Here is a 9,812-nt window from a genome sequence, read left to right on the forward strand (position 1 = left end):
ATGCCAATAAATAAACTATCCATGCCTATTCACTCTGGGCAATTTCTTGTCCATGTCCCTGCATAAATTCACTAGAAGTCCATTCCAAGTAATGAAGGTAGGCAGGGCAGTGAATTTGTGTGTGTGTGTGTGTGTGTGTGTGTGTGTGTGTGTGTGTGTGTGTGTGTAGAGGAATTCCTCCCAGTATCCTGATATTTCTCACAGATGCTGGTGAATGTTATGAGTTGTTCGTTGGTTATACCTCACTCTTACCACCTCACCAGTCCATCTTTTTTATAAAGTCATTCATTTCTTGGATGACACATTTTACACCATTTTTCTCAGTACAGATGCTTTTCCAGGAATTGAACTATACACTCCTCATTAGAGTGTACTCTCCTTAAAAGCAAAGACTGGTTTTTGCCTTTCTTTGTATCCCCAGAATTTAGTATACTGCATGGTGTGGAATGAGCCCTTAATAAAATACCCTTTGATTTGCTGAATGACTAAAGTCTCCAAAGAACTTACATGTGGAGCGTGTGAGCAGCCTGTAACACATTACAACTGTGGAATCCATTCACAAAGATGAGAATTTCTCCTGTTTTCCCACCTCTATAGAAGATTTAACAGTTTCTCTCAGATACCCACTGCTAACACCCACTGTCATAAGTATCAAATTCTTCCTTCTCCCTAGTTCAAATCTTCAATCTGTGATTTAAGCTTATTTGCTTTTGCCTTGTTCTCTGTAAATAAATATATGTATATGTTTTAGAAGAGTCATTCTGTGTTCCTAAAGTTAATGTACAAAATTAACAAGGAAATAATCTTTCTATTGGAAATACAAATCAGACTGAGAAAGTCTTCTTTATAAAGTACCTTATACTTTATAATGCCAAGCAGTGACCCTCTTGCCCTGCAACTCTGTCTGTGTCTGCTTAAAGAACCACTCATTGGAATAAAAACAGAAAAAATGAAGTCATTTATATATACATATATGTAAATATATGAAAACAGGTGAAGACCTTGAAAAGACTTCAGAGATCATTTAGTTCAATCTTTTTTTAATAGATAAGAAACTGAGTCCTGAAGGAAGTTAAATGACTTTCCAATAGATGCCAGAAGAAGAAAAAATATATAGCTAGAAGGACCTTAAGAGTCATCTAATCTGACCCCTCTATTTGACAGATGAGAAATCTGTGACCTGGGAGAAGTTGAGGGACTTCCCTGTGGTCACACATTTAGGATTTGAGACAAGAATAGAACCCAGGTCTTCCTGACTCCAAGTCTTATATTTTATCCTTTATCCCACATTGCTGCTCAAAGCCCTCCTCAATTGAGAATTTTTTCAAGAAATCCAAAAAACTGGTTTTTTTCCTCTGAACTAATTGATTAGGAGCTTTTATCTTGTATTTAGAAGAGTCATGCTCTATTCCTGAAGCTCATTTATGAATTAGCATAAAAATATTCTTTCTATTGGAAATTCAAGGCAGCCTGAGAAGGTTCTGTTTATATATAAAAAGTTCTTTAGAAGCATGTATACTCAGCCCTGCATTCTGGCTGTGACTGCTTAAAGAACCACTGACTAGAATAAAAACTGCAATTACCCTGATTATCTCAGTGTCTGATATTCAGAAGCACCCATGGTATTTTTAAATTTTGTACTGTGTTTAAGGGCATCAATCAAAAATTCAAGCTTGTAAAAAACCTTTACTAATTTTACCATAACACTTGACCTGGTAACCAAATCAAACTCACCTATAAGGGGGAATTTGTAAAATGATTAGTCACTTTTGCATCCTCTTTAGAAGGCTGTACCTCACTCCTGTCCCTACTTCTACTCTCACCCTCAGTCTTAAAAAAAACGCATCCTCTGCTTTCCTTTTCCAGTTTCTTAGCTTTGGTCTTAAAAGACAACTCAAAAAAAAAAAAAAAAAAAAAACCAAATATATTTACTTATAGTAGGGATAGAACCTGAACCTGTAAGTTCATTAGTTTAGAGATTTTTCAAATGAGGAAATCCTTTCTGCCAATTCAGGCTGGGACCTAATCAACTGCTTGTAATCTTAGAGAATTGCCTAGTCACACAATCCATATTTGTCAGGGGCATGATTCGAATTTACATTTTCCTCACTTTGGAGCTTGTTCTCTATTCACCATGCCCCACTAACTATATATAAAATCCCACTGTTTCATCTTATCTTTAATATGATTATAGATTCTAAACTAGGAGAGACTTCGGGGACCATCTAGTCCAAGCCCACCTCTTTTTATGTATGAGGAAACCTGGACCCAGAAGGAAGTGACTTACCCAAGGTCACACCTATTAAGTGGCAGAGACTTCAACCCAGAGTTTCTGAATCCAGGGAGAATGTTCTTTCTGTTTCATTGCTCCATGGGTATCTGTGTATGCCTATACAAGCATGCCCAAGTCCACAGATGAGAGCAAAGGTCTTCTCCAGTAGCATAGTAGGAGCACCACCATTCAGTATTGTCAGAAACAACCAAGTTTTGAAATTCCTGAGAAGCTCGAAATGTTATATAAAAAATACCACACTTCACAATTTGCCTCACAGCTTCATGAAGGGCACCAGAACAGGCTATCCCGATGAAAAGTCTGCCAATTAAGCCTCTCTTTCTCTCTCTCTCTCTCTCTCTCTCTCTGTTCTGATGATAGCCAACTAGAGGCAGTATTTTTCAAAGTCCCCAGAAAACTGAATTTACAGGATTGAGGTTCTGTTGTTACTTCAGCAGCCCCACTTAAATGATGAGGACAGTCTGTGCTTCTCTGCTCCTTGCTCTACAATGAATATTTTTTCCCTATTTCTCCCCACCCCCAATCCTCCCACCACATTAAAAAAAAAAAGTACACATGACATTGTAAAGTAATGTCTAAGGGCCGCTTTTGGCAAAGGCACTGTTTGGTATCGTGAAAGAGGCAAAACAAAGGACGGGATTTCTACACTCTACCAGGTGGCTGTCACCGTATTTCAGACTTTTTATTCTGCAGTGAAATGTACCCAAACTCTTAATTCAAGCAGAAATTTCTGCTTAGCTCACAGGAATATTTGAGTTTCAAAGAATACGGTAAAGCACTTTAGTCTTGTAATATGAGGATTGCTAAATAAATGAGTGTTTTCCTTGCTATTTTTAACTAGATGCATAGACTCACTAAGTCTCAGAGTTAAAAGGGATACCAAAGGTGTCAGCTTATCCAAGTCTTACCTAAGTAGAAATTCCTTCTAAAATATTTCTGAAAAATGGTCTTTCAGTATCTTCTGGAAGACCTTCAAGTAATGAGGATCTCACTACCTCATGAGATAGCTCTTTGGGCTTTTGGATAATTTCAATGGGAGATTTATTTTTCTGTCTGAACCTAAATCTGCTTCTTTACAACTTCAACCTGTGCAGTTCCTAATTCTACCCTATGGGACCAGACAGAGTAAATCTAATGGGTTATTTGAGTTCCCTCACAATCTGGGAAAGACACCTACAGATGCATGACCTTACACTTAGAAACACAGATTAAGGGTTGACTAGGTGGTGCAGTGGATAGAGCACTGGCCTTGGAGTCAGGAGTACCCGGGTTCAAATCTGACCTCAAACACCTAATAATTACCTAGACATGTGGCCTTGGGCAAGCCACTTAACCCCATTGCCTTGAAAAATTAGAAAGAAAGAAAGAAACACAGATTAAGGTTTCTAAAACCTGAACTCTAAACTTACTTTTTTTCCTATTGATTTGCTCCCTGGTAAAGTCACTTTAATTCTCCTCGGGTGGAAAATGAAGTTCTTCCCTGACTTTACAAGAAGGTTAGAAAGTAAAAAGTGAAAACATCTAAGAGTTGCTTAGAATTCCTCTCAGACCTATGACATCCTATATTCATAGGAACTGATAAGACGCTTTCATCAAATGGTGTAAACTGGTGAAAGAAGCAATAGCTATAAACCAAGGTCTTCAATACTAATGTTTGGGGAACATTCTCCAGGCATAATCTGTTCTAACTAGTGAAGTTTAAAAAAAGGGGGGGAAACAGGTTTAGGGTAGAGACTATCTAGACCATTTTAATTCAAATGCTATGCTTGCCAAATATCATGGCTGTTATTTTTCCATGGATAAAGAGACCTAATCAAAAGTACCTTCCCTTAAGTTGTTAATTAGAAAACAATTGGTAGAGAGAGTCCCAAAGACTGGAGTAGTATAGGTTTAGATATTAGATGTAATCAATTACATAGTTTTAAGATGAGAGGCCCAATGTCTTGGAAGTTTGCTTGGTTTTATATTTTTTTTATTCTTTATTGAATGTTGCCTCACTTATATTTGTAGATTGTCATTTGCCAAAATCCAGAGGAGAATAAACTACATATAGTTGCTAATCCCTTCTCTTTTCTTTCCTACTAAAATTTCAGACTTCCCACTCTACCTTTGTATCCTATCCATTTCCAGTTGTGCAGCTGGGACTAATAATACAAAGTTAACATATCAACAGGGAAGGAAAAAAAGGAGAATGATCTTAGCCTCCTTTCCTCCCTTCCTCCCTTCATCATGCTAAGGAAACCCTCTCTATATAGGGTCCCCTCACACCCCACTCCCCCCCCCAGAAAACTTCCATTCCCCTTGCAGATTTCCTCAAAATAATTTGCACACCTGGAAACATTTACATACCTGCATGTTCCTTCAATATAGTTGAATTTACTTCATTAACAATAATCAATAATCACTTTATGGAACCCCCATATTTTATGAATGTGAAGAACTGGTTTCAAAATTTTGTTTGGTTTCAAAATTTTGTTTCTTTACAGGGGTTTGTATAACTAAAAAAGAATTGAATACATTCTATCTATTAACCTACTATTATATCTGAATCAAAAAGCAAGTGCCTTAAACAAAATAAACAAAAAAAATTTTTTTTAAGGTCCATAATGTCAGCAAAATCTTTGCCATGGCAACATAAAACCACCACAAAAGTATTGATTCCAAGCAAAGTTTTGCTCAACTTCTTTAAATAAAACAAATTTTTTAAAAGATTCAAAGGGAAAGTGGCCAATCCCCTGAAATTTTTCAGTATCAATAAAACATGACAGTGAGAAGAAACATGTGCCTGTTGATATTCTCAAGAAGTCAACTGGGGTTTTTTGGCAGAATCAATCAATTGAAAATGACTGTGCAAGATCTCATTAAATTATCTTAATGGTAGCATTGAAGGGTTTCTTTGAAAGGAGATTGAAGCAATGAGAAGGTTGCTTTTAATAGAAAATTTTAAAAACAGATAATTTTTTTTCATAGAGGCCAATGTAGAGAGTGAGTCTGTGGAAAACTAGTGGATAGAAAGATAACTTTCTAGTTATCATTCATAATATTTATTTTGGAAAAATATTTTAAAAATGAATTTCTTCATTAACAAAACAGTAAAAAAAAACCTCAAATAACATTTGCACAATATTCCATAAATACATTTATATACAAAAAAATATAGTCACATAGACCCGAAGTGCCTTTGTACATATTTACCAAAAAATTTAAATTATAAAAAAATGAACATCACAAAATACTCAAGCTTTACAGATATCATGAAAATATTTTTACAAATCCAAAAAAATAACACACATTTTTCCACCTAGAAAAACACATTTTAGTATCAAAAAGGACAATAAAGGCAGTGTTTGTGTTTCTAATTCAAGAAAAGACTGGCTCATAAGAATCCAAAATATACACTTCAGGCAGTGCATGCTTCTTATGTAGTAATTAAGTCCATTCATTTAAATATATATATTTTTTAAAAAGCAACTGTCCATAGTGCAACGGGAAAAGTCATTAAAAAGGCAGTGCAACAGGTATCCTTGAACACCAACCCAGCCTGGTGTTCAGCTCATTTTGCAGTCACTTTTGCTAATTTCAGGAAGAGAACCAGCTCAGTCTGAATTTAGTTTCTCAGCAGCAGTCCGTGAAGGGATCTCCCTTTCCTCTTTCAGCAGCATTCGTTGGGGCATATATCCTTGGAATTTATTTAAGAGAAACAGAAATTTTGACATTTTTTATACCTAAAAAGATAAAAAAGAATCGTTATTCAAAAATATAATCATCCTTTGAGCTCTATATCCCCATTGCTCTCCCCTGAAGGTTAATGGGCTTCTTAACCCGTTTGAATAAGCCAATCCACTCACCTCAGTTGCTATGATGCACTCATCTTTTTCTTCTGATATGACATATACTGACTGGTACTTTGTGTCTTTAGAAGTGGAGTATACAGATTCTGGCCTTTTTCGTTCTGATGCTTCACCACTGGAAAATCACAAATATCACATAAGGAAAATCAAGATTAAAGAAACTGCCATAGTTAAGAGCAAAAAAAAAAAACCACCCAAACCGCCATTCTGATACCACCTACCTTCCTCACCCAGACTTTTCTCTAAAAGATCTAATCTTGGACTATTCAGGTACCTACCCTTTGAGTGGTGTGGTACTCTTGTCCTCCACTCCAGGGTCATGCGTCTCATACTTGGCTTCACACTTGCTGTGCTCCTCCCTGGAAGGGTCTTCATTCTTGAGATCATGTACCAAATTATAATCCACTGTTGGATAGCGAGTCTTGAAGCCATTTTTATCTGTGTTATTCTCCCCATGGAAATCCGCTTTCTTGTTAGTGTTCTTGATTTGCCCAGCGCCAATGACGCTTACTGAAATGTCCTTTTCCCGCTGACAGTTGGCCAGATTGTTCATGGTTTCAGTCTCTCCTCGACATGAATCAGCTGGGGGCTGCCGTTTCTGAAGCTTCAGTCGCACACAAACCACCACAGCAGCACACCCCAAAAGGAGCATGAGGACAAGGATGATGCCAGCACACACAGCAATCCAAGGGAATTGCCCATTCTGATTTTCTGTGAATTTTTCTGTAACCACCTCAGGGAGCAAGAACTGACAGTTGGGTCCTCCATAGCCCCTGGCACACTCACACACATAGCGGTGGTTTCTCTCATGGCAGGTTGCCCCATTATGGCAGGGACTGTGTTCACATTTACTAACAGGGGCACTACAGTTTTTCCCTGTATATCCTGGGGGGCAGGTGCAAGAGTAATCATTTACTCCATCTTGGCAGGTACCCCCATTCGCACAAGGGAAGGAAGCACAATCATCCATGTTGTTGTCACAGTGTCTCCCAGTGAAACCAGCCTGGCATTGGCATAGGTAGGAATTCCCAAGATCAACACACTGGGCTCCTGGAATACATCAAATGAAGAAGAGTCCATGTATCATTCTACATCCCATAAACTATTCAACATATCCAGGTATTCTAACAATGTGCACAAATAAAAGTTCCAGTAAATTAATGACCTTAGAAAGCCTAGTCATGACCCTCTAAGTTTGTGTGCTGAATGTAAAGTCAAAATGATTTGGGTTTTTTGTTGTTTTATTTTATTTTCATAAGGGTTCCCTTTAATCCAGTGACTCTAATAAAGGCAATTAATGAGACTGGCAGAGTTGTTTCTACCTTAATTCCTCTCTCCAACTTTTCCACCCTGTTTATTTTCTTTGGGAAGCTCAGACAGTAAAATGAGGCTCACTGTAAACAGACTACATTTCCTTTCTGGGTTCTCAGATATTAGCACACCAGATTGCTATTGGGGGGAGGAGGAGGCGGTGACAGAAGACTACAGAGCCAGGCTTCCCTCCAAAAGAAAAGTGGCTCTGCTGCCATCACAATGTAGCTTAATGGAATGAGGCCTGACTTTGAGTCATTCACCTGATTTTCTGTGACCCTGAATAAGTCATTTTACTTATTTCTACTTCAGTTTCCTTCTCTACAGAATGAAAATATTGCTTCCATTCCATTTCCCAGGGATGTTGTGGAGATTCCAGAGAAAATGTTTATAAAAATCTCTATAATACTTTGAAAAAAGCTTACAAATATAAAACATCATAGGATAAAAATGTGTTTGGCTTGGAAGCAAGCTCCGATGTGCTTTTGAAACCTCTTTATTTTAAGTATTTACTCCATAAAGGCAGGCTTTTAAAAATACTGACTGATCCTCAATCTAAGTCTTTAGATGACTTCTTACCATTGGAACAAGGTGAAGAGCTGCAATAGTCAATTTTCTTTTCACAGTTAAAACCAGAGTAACCCACTGGGCAGTGACAGGTGTATCCTCCATCTGGATTATCCGTGCATCGGCCTCCATTGAAGCAAGGACCATCAGCACATGTCATGGCACTCAGCTCACAATTCTTACCATAGAAGCCAGGTGGACAAGTACAGGAATAACTGTTTTCAAGATCCTAAAGATGAAAAAAAGAAAACACTGTTTCAGGCTGCACCTACAAAGACCCACTCATCCTTGCTCAAACAGGGGGTCCCCACTTGAGCACAATATTCCATTTTGTTCTAGACTTCAACTTACTGTGCAACTTCCCCCATTTTTGCAAGGGTTGGCATCACATTCATTGATCTCAATCTCACAGTTGGCGCCAGTATATCCTGGACGACAAGAACAAGTATAGCTTCCTTGACCAGTGTTGGTGCAAGTGGCTCCATTCTTGCAAGGCTTGTGATGAGTGCAGTAGTTAAGGTCTACACACAGAAGAGAAGGGTGGGGAAGGAGAAAGACAAGCAAGACAAATGTTAATTCTAGGAAATTTGTTCTTAAGTAGACTGTATAGAAATTGAAGGAAGAGTTTACAGGTATATGATGGAGAACTCACCCTGGTTACAGAAAAGACCTCCCCAGCCTTCCTGGCAATTACATTGCCAAGGCTGTTGACAGGTCCCATGGAGGCAGCCTGGGTATCTGATGCATTCATCACAGTACCGACCCTGCCAGCCAACTCTACACCTAAATTTTTTAAAAGAAGAAAACAAAAAGTCAGACTGAAAATTAATACTAGAAGTCATATAACATACTACTGACCAAGCAGTTCAAAGGAAATGTGAGAAATGTAAGTTTAGAGTAACCACCCCAGGTGATCACATGGATTATTTGTGCCCACCATGTGGTAGAGCATTCCCAGATTGTAGTGCTCTGAGCAGTCACAGTTGGACACATTTGTAACTTGTAACTTTTCTCTAACTTAGTGATGACATTTTGGTGGTCTTTGGTAAGGAAGGACAAGAACCTACCAATCAAGCAACCACCAAACAAGCAAGTGACCACTCTTTTCCTCAGTAACTTTTTTCAATACTTCCATTGATAAATTCTTATAAACCTTAAGTATTTTAGACAAATAATAAATAACAGGCTATATATAATTCTATAACTATATTAATATTAAAATAAGATTGTTTCTAAGATAAAACAGAATCATCCTTGTCTCTATCTCATCTGAAAGTTTCTCAAATGATCTTCTAAGCCACCTTAACTCATAAAGGAAGGGAAGGAAAGAGAGAGAAGAAGAGAAGAGAAGAGAAGAGAAGAGAAGAGAAGAGAAGAGAAGAGAAGAGAAGAGAAGAGAAGAGAAGAGAAGAGAAGAGAAGAGAAGAGAAGAGAAGAGAAGAGAAGAGAAGAGAAGAGAAGAGAAGAGAGAGAACTTTAGGAAACTCACTTGCATTCTCCGGGCTTGTCACAGAATCCATGTTGCTCATCACATCCTGGCAAGCAGATTGCTAAAAGCAAGTAAGGTACACAGTAAGTTCATCCTCAAAGTACTTCTTCAAAATACTGATAGTTTCTTCTGTTTTATGTTTTAAGACAAACTTCTTCCCTGGTTCAGTTAGTTAATACCAGCTGTGCTAATCTCCCAAATGTGCTGTATTTATCTAGCTTGCCTAGTAACTGAGAACTTTACTTATCACTAGGGATGAGCATTCTTCTTAATACAGTTGCACATAGACAAAAAAGAACTC

General features: G+C 37.8%; 1 protein-coding gene across 1 annotated transcript; it reads right to left on the reverse strand.

Moving 5' to 3' along the window:
• Positions 1–5,385: 5,385 nt before the first annotated feature.
• Positions 5,386–9,591, reverse strand: DLL1 (delta like canonical Notch ligand 1; the record flags this gene model as incomplete). The annotated part of the gene is made up of 7 exons (XM_074190062.1): positions 5,386–6,018; positions 6,142–6,259; positions 6,423–7,194; positions 8,035–8,251; positions 8,374–8,543; positions 8,675–8,805; positions 9,512–9,591. Coding segments are annotated over 7 exons (1,494 nt in total), but the record flags the coding sequence as incomplete, so codon positions are not given.
• Positions 9,592–9,812: the final 221 nt, after the last annotated feature.

This window comes from Macrotis lagotis, chromosome 5, assembly GCF_037893015.1.
Source record: "Macrotis lagotis isolate mMagLag1 chromosome 5, bilby.v1.9.chrom.fasta, whole genome shotgun sequence".
Classification (NCBI taxonomy): Eukaryota; Metazoa; Chordata; class Mammalia; order Peramelemorphia; family Peramelidae; genus Macrotis; species Macrotis lagotis.